The sequence below is a fragment of the Aquarana catesbeiana genome, linkage group LG04, assembly GCF_042186555.1.
Source record: "Aquarana catesbeiana isolate 2022-GZ linkage group LG04, ASM4218655v1, whole genome shotgun sequence".
Lineage (NCBI taxonomy): Eukaryota > Metazoa > Chordata > Amphibia > Anura > Ranidae > Aquarana > Aquarana catesbeiana.
In genome coordinates, this window is record NC_133327.1 from 132,729,923 (window position 1) to 132,752,420 (window position 22,498).

Here is a 22,498-nt window from a genome sequence, read left to right on the forward strand (position 1 = left end):
ACCGCAGACTGTTGGACAGGTTAATTTGGTTGGTAAGCAGACTGGTTGGTGAGTTGAGCTGGGAATTTTATCTGGTTTTGTCTTTCCATATTTTTTTATAACCTAACCCTGCTTTAAACTTCTCCATAACTTTATCCCTGACCTGTCTGGTGTGTTCCTTGGCTTTCATGATGCTGTTTGTTCACTAAGGTTCTCTAACAAATCTCTGAGGGCTTGACAGAACAGCTGTATTTATACTGAGATTAAATTACACACAGGTAGACTCTATTTTCTAATCAGGTTACTTCTGAAGGCAATTGGTTGCACTAAATTTTAGTTAGGGGTATCAGAGTAAAGGGTGCTGAATACAAATGCACACTACACTTTTCAGATATTTATTTGTAAAAAAAAACTGGAAAACTATTTATAATTTTCCTTCTACTTCACAATTATGTGCCACTTTGTGTTGGTCTATCACATAAAATCCTAATAAAATACATTTACGTTTCTGGTTGTAACATGACAAAATGAGGAAAATTTAAATTGGTATGAATACTTTTTCAAGGCACTGTATTTATGTAAAACCTTTATCCCCAAAGAAAAAACTGTCTGCTGTAACTGATCAAGTATTGGCCTGAACTTCAGTTTGTTACTGTATTTAAATCTGCTAGTGCAGCTAACACTACCCTCCTCTCAGACTGACAATGCTGATGTCCAAATCTGCCTCTTGTGCTCATTCATCTAAACCAATGGTCTCCAAACTGTGGCTCGTGGTATGGATGTGGCCCTTTGTTTGCCTTTGTATAGCCTTTGGAGCACTATTCCTCCCATTGACATCAACGATGCAGCATCATTCCTTCCACTGACACCATGATGGGGGATAATTCCTCCCAATGACATCAATGATGGGGCACTTTTCCTTCCTCAGATACCAAGGAGGAGGCATTATTCCTCCCACTGATAAAAATGATGGGCATTAATAATACTCCTACTGACTACAGGCAGGCACTATGGGGTTTATTTACTAATGCTGGAGAGTGCAAAATCAGGCTCACTTCTGCATAGAAACCAATCAGCTTCCAGGTTTTATTGCCAAAGCTTAATCGAACAAGCTGAGGTTAGAAGCTGATTGGTTTCTATGCAGAAGTGAGTCTGATTTTGCACTCTCCAGCTTTAGTAAATAAACCCCTATGTCATTTTTTTTTCTTAATGTCTACTAGCCACAGTCCACCTACCCCCCCCCCCCCCCCAAAGTCTAAAAGACATTAAAAATAGCCCTTTGATTAGAAAGTTTGGAGACCTCTGATCTAGAGTGGTCTCTGTATTATACAGGAGGTGTGTTACTTGCCAGGTCACCAGGGGACAACAGAGGGGAAAAAAAAGTCTAAACATTAGAAAACTAATACTACATTTTAAAGTGTTACTAAACTCACAACAGTAAAATCAGTCTGTATATGCAGTAAAGCATGCTTCTTATACTCACTGTGGAACCTAAGGTGTTAATCCTCCTCATTGGGTAAAAGGCTGTTTGATCCTGTCTTCTCTGATCCTTCTCTTCTTTCACAGTCTCCAAACCATCTCCTAATAGAACAGAGCCTTTGGGGGCAAGCTGCACATGCTCAGTTTGGTGTGTATTGCTAGAGTTTTTTTTGTTTTCTTGGGAGAGTGCATGTAATCAGCACAGGGCCAATCAGCACTGTCCAGACAGAGGGTCAGGGGTCCTGCAGCCTCATAGGACAACCAGGGGAGAATGAAAACTCCGCCTACAAGTTTTTTCCAGACACTGATGGAAGTCACAACACTGCTATATACAGTACTGCCAATGAGAAAGGGTTTTTAGCAGTTTATATTTACTAAACCTATTGCATTTCCATGTTCTGTGTACTGTGGGAGACCAGATAGATATAGTTAGTGAATGCAAGGTACTGGGTTTAGTAACACTTTAATTGTTAGTAAACTACAATTTATTACATTTTTGGTTTTGGGTTTAATACCACTTTAAGGATAATGTGAATGCCACTTGCAAGCCATGTCTTCTTATCAAACATCAGAACCTAACTCCACAGAAGCTCTTTTGGCTGAATGGGCACAAATTCCCGCACAGACAAAAATGTAAAGAAAGCATTCCAAGAAGACTGAAAGCTAAATTTGGAGAGGTAGAACTCAATATTAACCTCCCTGGCGGTTTTCCCGAGTGTGGCTCGGGGTTAAATTTCAGTACTTTTAGCGGTAACCCCGAGCTAGACTCAGGATTGCATTGCAGGATCCTGGTGCAGGTTACTTATTATTATCTGTTTTATTATGTTATATTAAGTAATACAAAAATAATGAAAAGTGGCTAAAGTGCCTCCACAGGGGTGAAGCTAAATTAACAATTACAGTACAGTAAAGTAATGCCACGTACACACGAGCGCACTTTACGGCAGACTTGGTCCGGCGTACCGGATTTCGTCGGACAATTTGATCATGTGTGGGCTCCAGCGGACTTTGTTTTCTCAAAAGTTGGACGGGCTTAGATTTGAAACATGTTTCAAATCTATCCGACGGACTCGAGTCCGGTCGAAAAGTCCGCTCATCTGTATGCTAGTCCGACGGACAAAAAGCCACGCTAGGGCAGCTATTGGCTACTGGCTATGAACTTCCTTATTTAAGTCCGGTCGTACGTCATCACGTACGAATTCGTCGGACTTTGGTTGATTGTGTGTAGGCAAGTCCGTTCATTCAGAAAGTCCGTCGTAAAGTCCGTCGAAAAGTCTGCCGGGCAAAGTCTGCCGTAAAGTCCGCTCGTGTGTAAGCGGCATAAGTTCACAAACAACCATACGGTTCGCGACTCAAGCACTAGAATAAGCTGAAATGCAGGATAATATAATAACCCTGAAAATAACAGATTCTTCTGCCAAGAATAAGAGACATCCTACAGCCCCTAACAATAAGAGGGATAAGTCATATTTTCATAAGTATATCGGCACAAAAGAACAAAGGAAAATTATTTCTAATATGGTGAGAACAATATGTACAGATGTCTGAACCAGGAATGATTTAGGTGAACAATACCTTGTTTCTTTTCAGGGGTGGAGTGTGAGGTCGATATAAACGAGTGTGACAGTAATCCATGTCATCATAGTGGTACCTGTGTAGACCAACCAAATGGATACATTTGTCACTGTCCACATGGCTGGGTTGGAGCCACCTGTGAGATCCGTAAGTATTTACCAAGTATGTCATTTTAAACTGTGCCTACTAAGGTCGCATTCACACGGATCACACAGCTAGGACTAGATAGACAGAAAGACAAATTCATTGTCAGATAAAACAGCTCCCAAATATGTACTCATCTGTGTATATGGATAAGCTTAGCTTTAAAAGCCCTTAGTGAATGTTCTAATCTCTAATAAATGTATTCTGAATGATGTCTTTTTACCATTTCCGGGAACAGATCTGCAGTGGAAAGCTGGACACATGGCAGAAAGCCTGACAAACATGCCCCGTCATTCCCTCTACATAATCATAGGAGCTCTGTGCGTTGCATTTGTACTCATGCTCATCATCTTAATTGTGGGCATCTGCAGAATTAGTCGAATTGAGTACCAGGGATCATCCCGACCTGCCTATGAAGAGTTCTACAACTGTAGGAGCATTGACAGTGAGTTTAGCAGCGCTATTGCATCAATTCGACATGCACGGTAAGAGTGAGAGCTGGACCTAGGAGGCATTTTTTTTCTTTTTAATCATAAAGTTGAAATATGTATGATGAAAGTGAAACAGTGTTTCCCACACTGGGGAATTATAGTGGGGGGAAATATTTATTCGATCCCCTGCATATTTTGTAAGTTTCCCCACTTACAAAGAAATGAAGGGTCTATCATTTTTATCATAGGTGTATTTAAAATGATAGAGACAGAATATCAACCAAAAATCCAAAAAAAACACATGATACAAATGTTATAAATTGAGTGCAGTTCAGTGAGTAAAATAAGTATTTGATCCCCAAGCAAAACATGACTTAGTATTTGGTGAAAAACCCTTGTTGGCAAACACAGAGGTAAGACGTTTCTCGTAGCTGGTTACCAGGTTTTCACATATCTCAGGAGGGATTTTGGTCCACTCTTCTTTACAGCTCTTCTTTAAATCCTTAAGGTTTCCTGGCTGTCACTTGGCAACTCGAAGTTTCAGCTCCCTCCATAAATTTTCTATAGGATTAAGGTCTGGAAACTGGCTAGACCACTCCATGACATTAATGTGCTTCTTCTTGAGCCATTTCTTTGTTGCCTTGGGTCATTGTCATGCTGGAAGACCCATCCACGACCCATCTTCAGTGTTCTGGCTGAGGGAAGAAGGTTCTCATCCAAGATTTTGTAATACATGGCCCTGCCCATTGGCCCCTCAATGCGGCAAAGTAGGCCTGTACCTTTAGCAGAGAAACAGCCCCAAAGCATAATGTTTCCACCTCTGTGCTTGACTGTAGGGATGGTGTTGTTAGGGTCATAGTCAGCATTTTTCTTCCTCCAAACATGGCGAGTCGAGTGCCAAAGAGCAAAATTTTGGTCTCATCTGACCACAGCACTTTCTCCCAATCCTTCTCTGAATCATTTAGATATTCATTGGCAAACTTCAGACGGGCCTGTACATGTGCCTTCTTGAGGAAGGGGACCTTGCGGGCACTGCAGGATTTCAATCCATGGTGGCGTATTGTGTTACCAATGGGGGTTTTTTTTGACTGTGGTCCCAACTGCCTTGAGATCATTCATAAGTTCCTCCAGTGTAGTTCTCGGCTGATCCCTCACTTTTCTCATGATCATCCTTACCCCATAAGGCAAAATCTTGCATGGAGCTCCAGACAGAGGGTGATTGATGGTTATTTTGTATTTACTCTATTTGCGAATAATCGCTCCAACAGTTGTCTCCTTCTCTCCAAGCTTCTTGCTGATGGTCTTGTAGCCCATTCCAGCCTTGTGAAGGTGTACAATCTTGTTCCTGACGTCCTTTGACATCTCTTTGGTCTTGCCCTTGATGGTGAGGTTTGAATGGAAGAAAGGTGTCTTTTATACACATAATGAGTTGTCTTTAGGAGCACCTTCTTAAATTGGCAGGACTAATCTGTGTATCACATGAGCACATACTGTAGCCAGTTTATGGTAGCCAGAATTATTGTTGGTTGGTAGGGGATCAAATACTTATTTTACTCACGGAACAGCAACTCAATTTATTTATTTTTTGTTTTTTTGTTTTTTTTTTTTTCTTTTTTTTTTTTGTTTTTTTTCTGCCACCTCAGAAAATTCCTAGAGAGACTAATTCAGCTTTCTCGCTCATATATGTCTCTTCTCATCTCTTCATCACTGTGGCGTATAAATTTTATTTTTAATGGAAGGACACAACAGTGGTTTACAAAAAAATAGTTATATAAAACCTACCCTCACCTGATGAGGCTCAACCCCTAGTTCCCCTTCTCTAAAGTTTTATCTTTATTTATAAATCTCTCTGTTTCAGATATCAAAAAGAGACAAAAAAAAAAACAAAAAAAAAACAAAAAAAAAAAAAAAAACAAGAAACCGCATACATATATATATAGCCCCCCCTCCCTCCCATCTCCCTCCCATCTCCCTCCCATCTCCCTCCCATCTTCCTCCCATCTCCCCTCTCCCTCCCATCTCCCTCCCATCTCCCTCCCTTTTCCCTCCCCTCTCCCCCCCTAACCCCTGTGCAATGCCTATGTTCTATTTGGTGGGTAGTTAAATCCTGATTTTTTCTGCATAACTCCATGTTTTTTTAAACTCCTTCCAACATTTCCATTTATCTACTTCTCTCTTTTCCTCTTTATACAAAGAAAACTGTTCCATGGTATAGGTCTCCTCCACGGCATTTATCCAGTCCCACATCTCCGGACTTTCTCCCCCCCCCAATTTTTGGGGATTAATCTTTTTGCTGCGTTCAATAAATGTGGGACCAGAGATGCTTTATATTGTTTCACATTCCCTTCTATGCCGTGGAGGAGAACCACCCACGGATCCTCCTTCACCTCGATTTTTGTAATCTCCTTTATCGATCTCAAGATTTTTTTCCAATATTTTTTAATTACCGGGCAACTCCACCATAAGTGAGCCATAGTACCCATCCCTCCGCAGCCCCGCCAACACTCTGCCGATTTCCCATGTTGGAACTTACTTATCCTATCTGGCGTTGCATACCACCTTGCCATACATTTATAATTCATCTCGGCCGTTTTTATATCCGCCGCTGAGCTATGGGCCAAAAATAACATTTTATTAATTGTGCTCGTGTCTTTTTGTGTTCCCAATTCCTTTTCCCATTTTTTGATATATGTGGGTACCTCTGCTTCTTCTTCCTTCAATATTAATTTATATAGCTTCGATACTGTGTTTTTTGTTTTTTCCGAACAACATAATTTTTCTAACGCTGTCAAGTTTTCTCCGGATCTTATTGGTTGAGGTAGATTTTTCACGAAGCGGTCTAATTGCATGTACCTCCATTCATCTATCACCCATGTGTCAGTGTTTTGTTTCAATTCAGTGATTGTGACAATTTTCCCTTTTTTAAGTATTTCTCTAAGCTGTACTTTGTCTTTTTTTATCCAGTTCCCACCTATATCTCTTTTCCCTGGTGCAAAAAACTCATTCTCCTTTAATTCTATCAGGGGAGAATTATAAATCTTATCTAACTGTTTATATACTACCTCCCATGTCTTTAAAACTATTTTTGTCAAACCGTGCGTTCCCTCATCTACCGTTCTGTGATTCAGAGGGTTCCAAATAATAGATCCTAAACGTGTTTTACTATAGTAATTCTCTATATTCACCCATCTTTTTTCTTGGTTATCCCTAGCCCATTCTATTGCTCTTGATAAAATTATTGCTTTATAATATTTTAGGATATCCGGGACCGCAAGGCCCCCTTTGTCTTTATCTTGTTTTAGGGTCTTGAGAGATATTCTTGATCTTTTGTTTTTCCATATTATATTAGAGATTATTGACTTCAGTTTTCTAGTATATTCTTGTGGGAGTTTAATAGGTAACATTTGAAATTTATACGTGATCTTAGGTAAGAGGACCATTTTTATGGCGTTAATACGCCCCATCCATGAAAGAGGTTTTGTCTGGAGTTTTTTCCCTTCCCTCTTTATTTCATCCAAGAGATGGATATAGTTTTTTCTATATATCTTTTCCGGGGAGTTCGAGAGCATTATTCCCAGATATTTGATCTCTTTTTTCCAGCAGAATTGGAAATCTCTCTTCAGTTTTTCCTCCTCTATTTTACTCACGTTTATCTTTAGAATTTCCGATTTCCCCATATTGATCTTAAAATTTGTTATTTCGCCATATTGTTTTAATATTTTAACCAATCTTGGTAATGTATTTCCGGGATTACTTATATAGAAGAGCACATCGTCCGCATAAGCGGCCAATTTGTGCTCCTCTTCTCCCACCTTAAATCCTTCAATGTCCGGGTTATTTCTAATTGTTGCCAGGAGGGGTTCTAGGGCCAGCACGAAGAGAAGGGGGGACAGGGGGCATCCCTGTCTTGTCCCTCTCCTCATCTCGAAAGGTGACGACAGGGTTCCATTGATCTTAATGGCCGCCTTGGGTTTTCTATAAAGTGCTTTGATCCGTCCTATCATCTTTGGGCCTATTCCTATTATTTCTAGGGTTCTAAACAGGAACTCCCAGCCCACCCTGTCAAATGCCTTTTCGGCATCACTTGACAAGAGCAGGCCTGGGAGTCCCTCCTCCCTTCTCTTCTGAAGCAACAATAGGGTTCTCACCCCATTGTCTCTTCCCTCCCTTCCTGCTATAAAGCCTACTTGGTCCGGATGAATCACCCCATTCATCAATTCTTTTATCCTCGTGGCCAGTATCTTTGAATATATTTTTGTGTCTACGTTAATCAATGATATCGGTCTATAACTAGCGCATAAAGTCGCGTCTTTGGCCTCTTTGGGGATTACGGTGATTGTAGCAAAAAGCGCCTCACTACTTAGTTCAAACTCACTTCCCACCCCGTTCATGTACTTACACATTTTCGGGACTAGTATGTCTTTAAATTTCTTGTAGTAATATGTGGTGAACCCATCCGGACCCGGGCTTTTCCCCTGTGTACTATCTGCTATTGCTCTGTATATCTCCTCCTCTGTTATTGGTTTCTCCAAGGCCTCTCTAGAATTTTTTGTAATCTTGGTTAATTTGGCACATTTTAAGAATTCCTCTATCTTCCTGTTTTTATTTTCCTCACTTATCTGGTCTCCATTAATCTCCTCCGTATATAGTTCACTGTAGTAGTTTTTAAATACTTCACCAATCTCTTTGGTTTCATAAACCATCTTCCCATGTTTATCCTGTATCTTTCCTATAAAGTTTAGGGCTTTTTTTTTCCTGAGCATTCTGGCTAAATGTTTTCCCGCCTTATTTCCCCACACATATCTTTCTTTAGCTATTTGGTTGAATTTTTCCTTTGTTTCTTGTTCCATCAACTTTTTTAATTCATCCCGTTTATTGATCAGTGCAAGGTATGTTGTTTGGTGGTGTCCTCTGTGTTTTTTATGTTCTTGTTCTAAGTAAAAAATTTCTTTTATAACATTTCCCATCCTATTTTTCCTTTCCTTCTTTCTCCTTGCTCCCTCTTTTATTATTATTCCCCTTATGTAGGCTTTATGTGCTTCCCATGTCACCGATCCCGATGTATCTCCTGTTTCATTTGTTGCAAAATAAAATTTTAGCTCTCTCTCTATTTTTTTGGAGATATCTTCATTTTGCAGTAGGTCTTCATTTATTCTCCACAGTGATTGTCTCCCTTGAGCCCTGTATATCTGCATCTCCATCTCAATAGGGGCATGGTCTGATGTTGTGATTATTCCTATTTTTGAGCCTACTATCCTGTCTAAAAGTCTATGGTCTACTAAGATGTAATCAATCCTAGAGTACGTCCGGTGCACAGGGGAGTAAAACGTATAGTCTCGTGTTTTACCATTCATGATCCTCCAAATGTCTACCAGTTGATTTTTATGTAGTTCCTGTTTTATCTTCTTCATCTGTCCGTTATTCGTCCCCTGTGCCCCGGACGTACTATCGATCTCTGGTTCCAAGCACATATTGAGGTCACCCATTACTATAAGTTCCCCCTTCCTAAAATCCATTAATTTCTCCAATGTGTCCTTCAGAAACCTTACTGGGTTTTTATTAGGGGCGTATATGTTGGGGAGGGTGCATTCTATTTCTCCAAGTATTCCTCTGATGAATAAAAATCTCCCTCCTGGGTCCTGCATCATACCTCCTAATTTAAATTGTACTCCTTTGGCCAATCCTATCGCTACTCCCCTTGCTCTTTTCGATATTGCATCTCCATAGAACCAATTCGGGAATTCTTTTGATCTTAATCTAATATTTGATTCGTGTGTTAAATGGGTCTCCTGCAGGGACACCACCCCTGCTCCATAGGTTTTAAGTTCCCTCAAAATTTTATGCCTTTTTAAGTTTGAGTTTAACCCTTTTACATTATAGGATAGGAATTTAAATGCTGTCATTTTTCTGAGTTTGCTATCTTTTGTACCTCTGGCCTACCTTGAATTACCCCTTTTTATAACATTTATAACATTTGTATCGTGTTTTTTTTCTGGATTTTTGGTTGATATTCTGTCTCTATTGTTTAAAATACACCTATGATAACAATTATAGACCCTTCATTTCTTTGTAAATAGGCAAACTTACTAAATCTGCAGGGGATCAAATAATGATTTTAGCCACTGTATAGGCAACCAGAGTAAGTTTTACTATGTCTTGTTACCACCTACAGTATATTTGAGAAAAATAAATCTCCATGGTGATGCAGCCCATGAAGGACCTTGTCCTCCTGATGGCAGTTGATATTTACCTTCAAATGACGTGAAAATAACTTTCTATCCAGTTCACACAGGGCCTTTGCAACCCAAAGGAATCAAACAAATGTCTTTAATCTTCTAGATCACATTATATCTGATTGGATGCTTGTGGAAGAACTTCCACTTCCTTTCCTTCTACTTAATACATGAGTACCATCATATTTACGTTATATCCCATGACCTTTGTCTAAAGCTGGCCGTAGTTGGATCAAAGTTTAGCAGGGATCAACTAAATTTTGATCAGTGTGTGGCTGTCCCTTGTTTGATTGAGGGAGCCGCCAGCTCCCTCCATCCTGAATCGTACCAGGTCGCATGCTCTTAACATGGGGGGGTGCTTTGGGACAGGGGGGCCTCTTCCCCACAACTCTAGCCGGTGGTTGTGGGGGTCTGCGGGCAATGGACTTATTGGAATCTAGAAACCCCCTTTAAAAAGGGGGCTCCAGATCCTGCCCCCCTATGTGAATGAGTATGGGGTGCATACCCCTACTCATTCTCCCAAAAGAAAGTGTAATGTAAAAAGCACATGAGGCAATTTTTGACAAGGCCTAAAAAAAACACAAAAAAAAAAAATGTCCCCCCGGTGTAGATCCCACGTCAGTCACGATGCCCGCCGCCACCTCCACCCTGAGAAGAAAACGGTCCGCACGAACGAAGGGGTAGGGGCCACCTGGCGGCCCTTCGTTTATTTAGCGGCGAGAGGTGGCAGAGCTATCTTTCGGTTGGAGCCTTCGACGGGAGCAGAGCTTCTTCTCTTTTTTTTTTTCTGGTCAGCAGCCGGCATCCATCGTGATTGACGTGGGACCTACACTGGGTCCTTTTGTAATAAAGGACTTGTCAAAAACTTTTGTCACGTTTTATTCACTTTTACCACATTTTTGGTGAATGAGTAGTACATACATGCATATTAGTAAAATGTACTCTATACTCATTCACATGGGGGTGGGGGGGGGGGGGTGGGATCTGGGTTCTGGGGGTCCCCTTGTTATGTCTCGCATACATATATATATATATATTTTTTTTTTTTCTCCCTCATGTAACCAAATAATTTAACGTACTGAAGCTTAGAAGGCAAACAATAATAAAAAATGGTAAATCTACAGGAGAATCTTTATATTCAACAATGGGTTAATAAGTGTTCCTTTTCTTGCTGGAGGAATTCTTGTGTTTTTAAAAAAAATGGTTTCCTAATGTATGGGATATTACACCAAAGATATATATATATATATATATATATATATATATATATATATATATATATATATATATATATATATTCTTTTTTTTTTTTGATGTTGATACCATTTCCTGCAGAGATTCCCACAAAAGTAAATTTTCCTCCAGCATCAATGGATTTATGTAAATACAGTGGGGACGGAAAGTATTCAGACCCCCTTAAATTTTTCACTCTTTGTTATATTGCAGCCATTTGCTAAAATTGTTTAAGTTCATTTTTTTTCCTCATTAATGTACACACAGCACCCCATATTGACAGAAAAACACAGAATTGTTGACATTTTTGTAGATTTATTAAAAAAGAAAAACTGAAATATCACATGGTCCTTAGTATTCAGACCCCTTGCTGTGGCACTCATATATTTAACTCAGGTGCTGTCCATTTCTTCTGATCATCCTTGAGATGGTTCTACACCTTCATTTGAGTCCAACTGTGTTTGATTATACTGATTGGACTTGATTACACACCTGTCTATTTAGTGCATGTCAGAGCAAATGAGAATCATGAGGTCAAAGGAACCGCCTGAAGAGCTCAGAGACAGAATTGTGGCAAGGCTTAGATCTGGCCAAGGTTACAAAAAAATTCTGCTGCACTTAAGGGTCCTAAGAGCACAGTGGCCTCCATAATCCTTAAATGGAAGACGTTTGGGACGACCAGAACCCTTCCTAGAGCTGGCCGTCCGGCCAAACTGAGCTATCGGGGGAGAAGAACCTTGGTGAGAGAGGTAAAGACGAACCCAAAGATCACTGTGGCTGAGCTCCAGAGTTGCAGTCAGGAGATGGGAGAAAGTTGTAGAAAGTCAGCCATCACTGCAGCCCTCCACCAGTCGGGGCTTTATGGCAGAGTGACCTGACAGAAGCCTCTCCTCAGTGCAAGACACATGAAAGTACGCATGGAGTTTGCTAAAAAGACACCTGAAGGACTCCAAGATGGTGAGAAATAGGATTCTCTGGTCTGATGAGACCAAGATAGCACTATTTGCCCTTAATTCTAAGCGGTATGTGTGGAGAAAACCAGGCACTGCTCATCACCTGTCCAATACAGTCCCAACAGTGAAGCATGGTGGTGGCAGCATCATGCTGTGGGGGTGTTTTTCAGCTGCAGGGACAGGATGACTGGTTGCAATCGAGGGAAAGATGAATGCGGCCAAGTACAGGGATATCCTGGATGAAAACCTTCTCCAGAGTGTTTAGGACCTCAGACTGGGCCGAAGGTTTACCTTCCAACAAGACAATGACCCTAAGCGCACAGCTAAAATAACGAAGGAGTGGCTTCACAACAACTTGACTGTTCTTGAATGGCCCAGCCAGAGCCCTGACTTAAACCCAATTGAGCATCTCTGGAGAGACCTAAAAATGGCTGTCCACCAACGTTTACCATCCAACCTGACAGAACTGGAGAGGATGTGCAAGGAGGAATGGCAGAGGATCCCCAAATCCAGGTCTGAAAAACTTGTTGCATCTTTCTCAAAAAGGACTCATGGCTGTATTAGATCAAAAGGGGGCTACTAAATACTGAGCAAAGGGTCTAAATACTTAGGACAATGTGATATTTCAGTTTTTCTTTTTCAATAAATCTGCAAAAATGTCAACAATTCTGTGTTTTTCTGTCAATATGGGGTGCTGTGTGTACATTAACCACTTCCCGCCCGGCCCATTGCAAATGACGGCCGGTCGGTGGTTCAGTTATCCTGACAGGGCGTCATATGACGTCCAGCAGGATAAAATGCCGCCGCGCGCCCGCGGGGGTGCGCATCACGGCGATCGGTGGAGCGGCGTGTCAGTCTGACACGCCGCTACACTGATCTTGGTAAAGAGCCTACGGCGGAGGTTCTTTACCACGTCATCAGCCGTGTCCAATCACGGCTGATCATGATGTCAATAGGAAGAGCCGTTGATTGGCTTTTCCTCACTCGCGTCTGACATACGCGAGTAGAGGAGAGCCGATCGGCAGTTCTCCTGACGGGGGGGGTCTGCGCAGCCCCCCCTCAGATCACCACACTGGACCACCAGGGATCGCCACTAGGACCACCAGGGAGAGGGGCAACATATGGATGGCCAGGTATGTACCCCATGGCCATCCACATGTGCCCAGTCAGTGCCCAATCTGTGCCAATCAGTGCCCACAAATGGGCACTGATTGGCTCCATTGTATAGCACTGATGCCCAGCAATGCCACCCTTAGGGGCATCAGTGCCATCAATCAGTCTCATCATTGCCACCCATCAGTGTCCATCAGTGCCAACTGTCAGTGCCCATCCGTGCCCATCAGTGCCCACCTATCAGTGCCCATCCGTGCCAATTATCAGTGCCACCAATAAGTACCCATCAGTGCCACCCATAAGTACCCATCAATGCCACCTACAAATGCCCATCAGTGCTGCCTATGAGTGCCCATCGGTGCCACCTATGAGTGCCCATCAGTGCCACATACCAGTGCCACCTATCAGTGCCCATCAGTGCCACCTATCAGTGCCCATCAGTGCCGCCTATCAGTGCTCATCATCAGTGCACGTCAGTGCCACCTAATCAGTGCCACCTCATTGGTGCCACCTCATCGGTGCCCATCAGTGCCGCCGTATCAGTGCCCATCAGTGCAGCCATATCAGTGCCCGTCACTGAAGAAGAAAACACTTATTTCCAAAAAATTTTAACAGAAACAAAGAAAAAATTCAAAATTTTCGGTCTTTTTTTATTTGTTGCGCAAAAAATAAAAACTGCAGAGGTGATCAAATACCACCAAAAGAAAGCTCTATTTGTGGGAACAAAATGATAAAAAAATTGTATGGGTACAGTGTAGCATGACCGCGCAATTGTCATTCAAATTGCGACAGCGCTAAAAGCTGAAAATTGACCTGGGCGGGAAGGTGTCTAAGTGCCTGGTATTGAAGAGGTTAAGGAGGAAAAAAATGAACTTAAATGATTTTAGCAAATGGCTGCAATATAACAAAGAGTGAAAAATTTAAGGGGTTCTGAATACTTTCCGTCCCCACTGTATGTCAATGTATGTGACCTGTTTTTTGATGGTTTTACTTCTCATTTATGCTTTTAGATGTCTAAGTATATATTCCTTCACCGGCAATTCCAAACGTCATGAAATGTACACATTTAAGCAATAATCTGGGCTTTATTGTCTAAATTGGATTAACAAAAGGAAATCATTATGACATCTATGAAGACCTTGGTTTCAGCAGATCTATCTCGGTAGATCTACTACAGTGTTAATCAGAGTCAAGTAGCGATTTGTAACAGGAGTCTATTTGTTAATTTGTTAATTTGTCAATCTTTCATTTGTTAAATTTTTCAATCAAGCCCACTTTGTATGTATTGGCATGTAAATATAAACAATTGTCATTTGCTCAAAGATTTAGCTATGAGTAAGCACCAGTAGTTACGGTGTGTAACATGTTAGCGATCTACTTCATTATTTGCTATATGCATTTTTACCAATAAAGATATTATCGTTGGAGTGCAGCCATCCGGATTCCATTTTTTCTTTGTATGCCACTTGCATACTGAGCCAGCACCTGCACCTGACGGGGGAGGAGATTTTGTGAATCAGACACCTGGATCGGGGTTTTTCTGTTTCCTTGTTAAAGAGGGCTTCCAGATTCCAATAAGTCACCCCTGTACCCCTCACAACCATATGCCAGGGTTGTGGTGAGAAGGCCTCACTGGGCTTGTCCCCCCCCCTCTTTCCTGGCCTGCCAGGCTGCATGCTCGGATAAGGGATTTTGGGGGAGACCCTATGTCAGATTTTTTTTTAATTTTGATGTGGGGTTCCCCTTCAGATCCATACCAGGTCTGAAGGGCCTGGTATGGATTGCGGAGACCCTTATACTGTTTTTTTTTTCACAATTTTTTTATTGCCGGCAATGGTTTTACTTTTACATTCAGCTGTCAGCGAGGAACCCCGCTGACAGCTGATGATTTATCCATTGTTAAGAATGCAATGGCTGGCTTCCCGGCCTGCTTCTTAACAACCAGCTATTCACTGGCCCTGCTCCTTAACGCTTACACACTGTGATAAACACTGTTTAAACGTCGGCAAAAAATGCTAAAATATTAGCGTTTTTATCCAGTGTTCTTTTAGCAGTGTAGCACTGTCCCTGTAAGGCTTGCTGAGTGTTGACTTCATAGGCCTCTCACTGGTTACCTGCAGCTGGTTGCTAAGGATTTCCACTTGGTAGCTAGGGGTTTCCACTTGTCCCACCCTTACTCCCGCTTGCTCATTACTCAATGACCAGTCCAAGGTGTTTGGGGTTTTTAGTATTCTATTTTGGAACTTGGATGGGAGAAGGGATTAGTGGGATACTCCAACTGGAACTATTCACAATGGATGAGGGCAACTCTCACTTGGCCTTACCGGATTATTTGTGGAAGCAGTCACACTGCTTTACCATACTGCCACATGTATGAAGGAATTAAGTCTTCTTGCTCTCACTAGGAGCAGACTTAATGGACTACATTATCTTCAAGATACTCATTAGCATCCCCTTTACTGACACCCGTCCACTGACTCTTCTAGCTGAGGGGTGTGTCCCTCACTCGACAGGCCCCAAAGACAGATCTGTACTCACAGTAGGCAGAATCAGATCCCTTCTGGTGTCTCTCTTCCAGTCAGCTCTGCAGAACCTTTGGGTTCAGCTTCTCTCTAGGCCCTCGGGTGGACCACCTGTTCCCTGGGCAATGAGCACTCTAAGTTTTACCTGACCATCTTCCTGGTAAGCAGAAAGACCAAAACTATACTCTCTTCTAGCACCTACCTAGGAGGGTGCTACAGCAGTTTTTAGCTTTCCAGTGTGCATAAATCCTAAGTTATCTAAAACTTAGATAACTAAAATTTCGCTGTGTATAAGTATAGTTTAATAATGTGAATTTTCACTCAGATAGAGCCTGGTTATAGTTGCTTACTTTTAAAATTTCTTCCATAGTAGATTTGGTTAATAACCTACAATCACTCTGTTCTCCTTTTATGGTAGGCCTCTAAGCCGCTTTTCTATATAATGATTAAAGCAAAAAAGAGGTTATATACAGTGACTTGAAAAAGTATTTATACCTCTTGAAATTTTACACATTTTGTCATGTTACATCCAAAAATGTAAATGTATTTTATTGGGATTTTATGTGATCGACCAACACAAAGTGACACATAATTGTGACGTGAAAGGAAAATGATAAATGGTTTTCAAATTTTTTTACAAATAAATATGTGAAAAATGTGGCATGCATTTGTATTCAGCCCCCCTGAGTCAATACTTTGTAGAACCACCTTTCACTGCAATTACAGCTGCAAGCCTTTTTGGGGATGTCTCTACCAGCTTTGCACATCTAGAGAGTGACATTTTTGCCCATTCTTCTTTGCAAAATAGCTCAAGCTCTGTCAGATTGGATGGAGAATGTCTGTGAACAGCAATTTTCAAGTCTTGCCACAGATTCTCAAATGGATTTAGGTCTGACTGGGCCATTGTAACACATGAATATACTTTGATCTAAACCTTTCCATTGTAGCTCTGGCTGTATGTTTAGGGTCTTTGTCCTGCTGGAAGATGAACCTCCGCCCCAGTCTCAAGTCTTTTGCAGACTCTAACAGGTTTTCTTCTAAGATTGCCCTGTATTTGGCTCCATCCATCTTCCCATCAATTCTGACCAGCTTCCCTGTCCCTGCTGAAGAAAAGCATCCCCACAACATGATGCTGCTGCCATCATGTTTCAAGGTGGGCATGGTGTGTTCAGTGTTAGTTTTCTGCCACACATAGCGTTTTGCTTTTAGGCCAAAAAGTTCAATTTTGGTCTCATCTGACCAGAGCACCTTCTTCCACATGTTTGCTGTGTCCTCCACATAGCTTCTCGCAAACTAAAAACGGGACTTCTTATGGCTTTCTTCTTGCCACTCTTCCATAAAGGCCAGATTTGTGGAGTGCATGACTAATAGTTGTCCTGTGGACAGATTCTCCCACCTGAGCTGTGGATCTCTACAGCTCCTCCAGAGTTACCATGGGCCTCTTGGCTGCTTCTCTGATTAATGCTCTCCCTGCCTGGCCTGTCAGTTTAGGTGGATGTCTTGGTAGGTTTGCAGCTGTGCCATACTATTTCCATTCTTGGATGATGGATTGAACAGTGCTTCGTGAGATGTTCAAAGCTTGGGATATTTTTTATAACCCAAACCCTGCTTTTAAACCTCTCCACAACTTTATCCCTGACCTGTCTGGTGTGTTCCTTGGCCTTCATGATGCTGTTTGTTCACTGGGTTCTCTAACAAACCTCTGAGGGCTTCACAGAACAGCTGTATTTCAAATGAGATTACATTACACACAGGTGGACTCTATTTACTAATTAGGTCCACTAGTTGGTTCCACTAGATTTTAGTTAGGGGTATCAGAGTAAAGGGGGCTAAATACAAATGCACTCCAGACTTTTCACATATTTATTTGTAAAAAAAAATGTTGAAAACCATTTATCATTTTTCTTCCACTTCACAATTATGTGCCACTTTGTGTTGGTCTATCACATACAATCCCAATAAAATTACCCCCCCCCCCCCCCCAATCCCAAACATGGTGATGTTTACTCCCACTGATGAAACAAAAATTTCCACTCCCACAGGCCACATTTCAGCTCCCCTAAAGTCTGAAGGACAATAAACCAGCTCTTTGTTTAGAAAGTTTGGAGACCCCTTGGTTTACATCATCTCAACCTGAGCAAAGTCACTTGATTGTAACTAAGTGATGGATGTCTTAATAGGTAGAAAATCTCTGACAATTGTACTGCTGATGTATATTGTGACATGTCAGGAATGTATACATGCAAGTCTTCTAAACCTACTGAAAGGTCCACTTTCACATTTATATTGACAGCATATGTAATTACAATGAGGTAGTGCAATAGCTAATAGAAATGGTATAGACATAGTAAAATAGCAGTAATGTACTTTAGTATTTGGAAAAGTATTGTAATACTATTTACAAAGTTGACATATTCATGGTTCTGCCTTATAATACATGTTACTTGTCAAAAAAGCTGTAGACATAGCTGATCTCCATCTGAATATGCTAGCTGCCTAGCTATGACTTTTTTTTTTAGTACAGTTTCTGACTGGTAATAAGTATCCGTAATAAGTGTCAGTAACATAAGGTCCTGAAACACAGAATCAGCATGACAGCCAGGCCACTGTATTTTTCAGAAGGTAGTCGGTAATGGTTGTGCATTGCTGTCATACTAAAGGATTACAACTTATGGAGTGCATACGTTTGACAATGAGCTAATAAATTGCTATGCTTACTGTCATGCTGGTCCATTTGAAGAAAGAACGAAAATGTAAATATTGATGATGTTTCTTTATTAGATGTGCTGATTTTTTTCAGAGAAGGTCTTAAACAAGCTTTCTCCTAAATAATCTGCACATCTATAGGCAGTTCAATACTTATTGTCCAGTCACTGTCCATTTATTTGCTGTTGTTTCTTTTTCATCAGGTTTGGCAAAAAGGCTCGGCCGGCGATGTACGAGGCCACTCCGGTAACATACGAAGATTACAGCCCAGATGACAAACCTCTCGTGACACTGATTAAAACCAAGGATTTGTAGTCCACCCAGTGCCCTTATTACATAGATGCCGGAAGAGGGTTGCAACCAGCTTTTAAAAGGATGAAATACTTAAACTGACTAATTCTTTTTGAGATACAGAAAAATGAATCTGAGACATGCTACTCCTTTGCGGGATTCATTCATTCCATGCATTCTTCAGGGCACAGTTCTATGCAGCTGTGATCTAACCCCTTTCCTGCAAGAGGAGGCTTGTAGGCCTTACTGGCAATGAATGGGTTAAATCTGTTGGAAGTCAGTCCTAAAATTATTGGCAGAATTTTCCCCCTTGTGTTAGCAATGTTACAGTCTGAACAGTATGCTGGCATTATCTGTAGAGTTAGGAGACGTATTATAATACATCATTTATCCGTTGATAAGCATATTGAGAGTCTATGATGTTTGTGTTGTGAAACAAAGTAATCCAAGCCAGTGGTTCAGTCTCTCTAACCAGAATTGACTAGACTTGTTATTTGTCCTTCTTCATTTTTTTATTTTTTTTTATTTTTTTATTTGGCTTTCCCTCTCTGCATGGTTCGTTAGCAATAATCCTGCCTTGTTTTTTAGAAAGTTGCTCTCAAGTCGATGTCCCGGTCCATAATTTTGTTGTGTTGGTAAAAAGCGGCTCCTGTACAAGTTGACAAGAAGCAGATTAGAACTAGACTGAGCTCTTTTTTTTTCTCAGACACGCAAGGTTTTTCTATATTGTGAATAAGGCTTCTTCTCCTCCTTCCAGATACTGGTTTCCTACAGAAGGAATCTGCTTTTTAGCTCGTGGATTGCATTGTGCTGTATAATTCTTTCTATGTGATAGGCATTTTATTTCTTTGGTATAGACTTTTTCAGCTTTGTTCTTGGAAACTCCAGATATTCTGAATAAATGTTATGAAAAAACTTTCAGGGCTCATTGTTTTTTTCTTGCATGTAAAAAGTTGTAGCTTTTACCAACTGGGCGGTAGAGCAAGACTTGGCAATGAGTGGAGGCAGCCTGTCTTCCAAATCACTGAGGTTACCCTCTGTCACAGTAGTTTTCTTATTTTCTGCAAATCTTAATAAAGATACTATCTCTGTTAGCCCTCCTAATTGCCTTGACCATATTAACTGTAGCGGTCAGTGGTGCTCAAAATTTTTGGGTGATGCAAACAAAATGAAAAATTCTGAAAAAAAACATCAATTGCAGCCTCACTGTGACATCAAATGCAGCCACTGTGCCTTCAATTGCAGCCAATGTGCCCCATCAATTGCAGCAACTGTGCCATCAAATACAGCCACTGTGCCCATCAAATGCAGCCACTGTGCCCCATCAAATCCAGCCGCTGTGCTCATCAAATGCAGCCACTGTGCTCATCAAATGCAGCCACTGTGTCCATCATATGCAGCCACTGTGCCCATCATATGCAGCCACTGTGCCCCAACAAATGCAGCCACTGTGCCCCATCAATTGCAGCCACTGTGCCCATCAAATGCAGCCACTGTGCCCCATCATATGCAGCCACTGTGCCCCATCATATGCAGCCACTGTGCCCATCATATGCAGCCACTGTGCCCATCATATGCAGCCACTGTGCCCATCATATGCTGCCACTGTGCCCATCATATGCAGCCACTTTGTGCCAATCATATGCAGCCTTACTGTGCCAATCATATGCAGCCTCACTGTGCTTGTAATATGCAGTAGCCTGCACAGTATGGAGGGACAGATGATGTATACCTGCAGTCAGTGATGATGGAGGAAGGTCTCTATATACAGGAAGGAAGGTGGGTTTATACAGCTATATATGTATATATACACCCACCATCTTCCTTCCTGTATATAGAGACCTTCCTCCATTATCACTGACTGCATACAGCTATATACATAGTAACAGGACAGATGATGTATATCTGCAGTCACAGTGATGATGGAGGAAGATCTACATATACAGTCAGATGTGGGTATGTATAGCTGTATACAGTTGTTTGACTACAGGACCGGAAGGATCACTATCTCTCTCTCTCTCTCTCTCTCTCTCTCTCAGTTTCTCTGCTGCTCCTCATGCCCGGGCCCAGTCTACACTGGCTGCCCTGGTCGGGAGAGAAGTGGGGAAGTGACTACTGTAGAGGGCTGAACACTAACCATCTGGATAGAAGCAGTAGTGGAGAAGTGCATAAATGTTATTGTGTTATTTTCTTCAAAAATTAATTCAGCAATATCATTCATCAAGCCAATATCAGATCAAGCCATGTCCACAGTCCACCTCAGCTAGGCTTAACTAAGTAACTTGCCATCTGTTCCGTCAGGGAGTGCTGTCCGAGTGGTGGGGAAACCAGAAGTGTAGCTGCTGACTATTAACATTAGGGCGCTTACCTGTCCAGGAATCCAGCGATGTTCTAACCCATTTTTCAATCGGCTATTGGGTGTTGGCGCCACCATCTTGACTATAGGCAAACCGGCAGTGATGCCTTGTGGCCTCACAGCCTGTTTCCTACTGCGCATGTGCGAAGCGCGTTGCGCTTTGGGAATGGGCCGGCTGCGGGGGAAGGAGGAGGGGGCCGAAATTCCAGCTCAGTTAGCTGTGGCAAAGTGGGAGCAGCCCAGATATCAAGCAATTGAGCTGCAAGTTTGAAAATGACTTGCTAATCTATTACTAGACTTGCCAGGCTGGACAAGGTTGCTGCACAATTGCAAGTCCTCATTGCATGACTCCAGATCCACTTTCAGACAAGCAGAGCTTTCCCTTTTGGGTGGAGCTCTGCTTTAATGCAGATATCTTTCCAATCCCTAACTTTAGTCTTAGCAAGTATACAGAGGATATACAATGCAAGGGAAATCACAATGAATCAAACAGTAATAACCAATAGGCCGTGGAAGAACCTATGACACTTCAGACTGAACTGAAATCCAGACAGGGCCGCCAGCCATCAATGCTCAGTAGCATCCAGCTGAGCTGAAGACAGTAGGTACGTCAGAGGATTATTATTCATCTTCACTACGAAAGAGGCTCTGTACAGGTAATCTTTCAACTTGTCTACTACAGCCCACTTTAAGGCCAGAAACTCCAGCTTGAGCACAGAATAGTTATTTTCAAACAGGGTCAAACTTCGACTCATATATGCTATGAGCTAAAGCTCACTGTCCTGTTCCTGGTATAGAACCCTGCCGAACCCTTCTCAGCTGGCATCCAAATGAAGCTTGTATGGCTTTGCTGGGTCTGCATAGGCCAGTACCGGTGCTTCTGTGAGGCCTTACTTGAGGTGATGGAAAGCTTTCTCACACTGAGGGCTCCACTGCTCTTTTATAGACTCTTTTGACTTCCGAGCCCCATGCCTCACTTGTCTCAACTTGCAGTCTTTGCACTCCACCTCATTCTTAAGCAACTCATTATGTGGCAATATTTGCAAAGTTCACCACAAATCTCTGATAATAGGAGCAGAACTCCAGGAAAGACCTCAATTCAGTCACGGTTCTTGGTGGGGGCCAGGGGTGAACTCATTCCAGTTTCTTTGGGTCTGTAGCAATGCTTTTGGAAGAAACAATATGCCCTAGGTAGGTGACAGAAGTTTGATAGAACTGACATGTGACAGAAGTTTGATAGAACTGACATTTTTCTAACGACAACTTCAGCCCCTCTTCATGAAGCCTCTCAAAAACTTACTTGAACCTTGCTTAATGCTCCTCTAAGGTCCTTCCAAAGACAATGTTGTAGTCCAAGTACACCAGGACCTCCATCAGGTTCATGTCACCAACCGTACGCTTCATCAGCCACTGGATCATAGCCGAAGCCCCTGACACGTCCTGGGGCATCCTGTTACTCGAAGAACCACAACAGGGAAATGAA

At 41.9% G+C, this 22,498-nt stretch overlaps 1 protein-coding gene across 1 annotated transcript in view; it reads left to right on the top strand.

Moving 5' to 3' along the window:
- DNER (delta/notch like EGF repeat containing) overlaps nucleotides 1–18,701 on the top strand; it is a 360,320-nt gene extending 341,619 nt beyond the window's left edge. Inside the window, exons 11-13 of the mRNA XM_073625661.1 lie at nucleotides 3,049–3,180; nucleotides 3,416–3,662; nucleotides 18,572–18,701. Of these exons, the coding sequence (XP_073481762.1) occupies nucleotides 3,049–3,180; nucleotides 3,416–3,662; nucleotides 18,572–18,683 (491 nt within the window). The 3' untranslated portion in view covers nucleotides 18,684–18,701. The remainder of the gene's footprint in view (nucleotides 1–3,048; nucleotides 3,181–3,415; nucleotides 3,663–18,571) is intronic.
- Nucleotides 18,702–22,498: the final 3,797 nt, after the last annotated feature.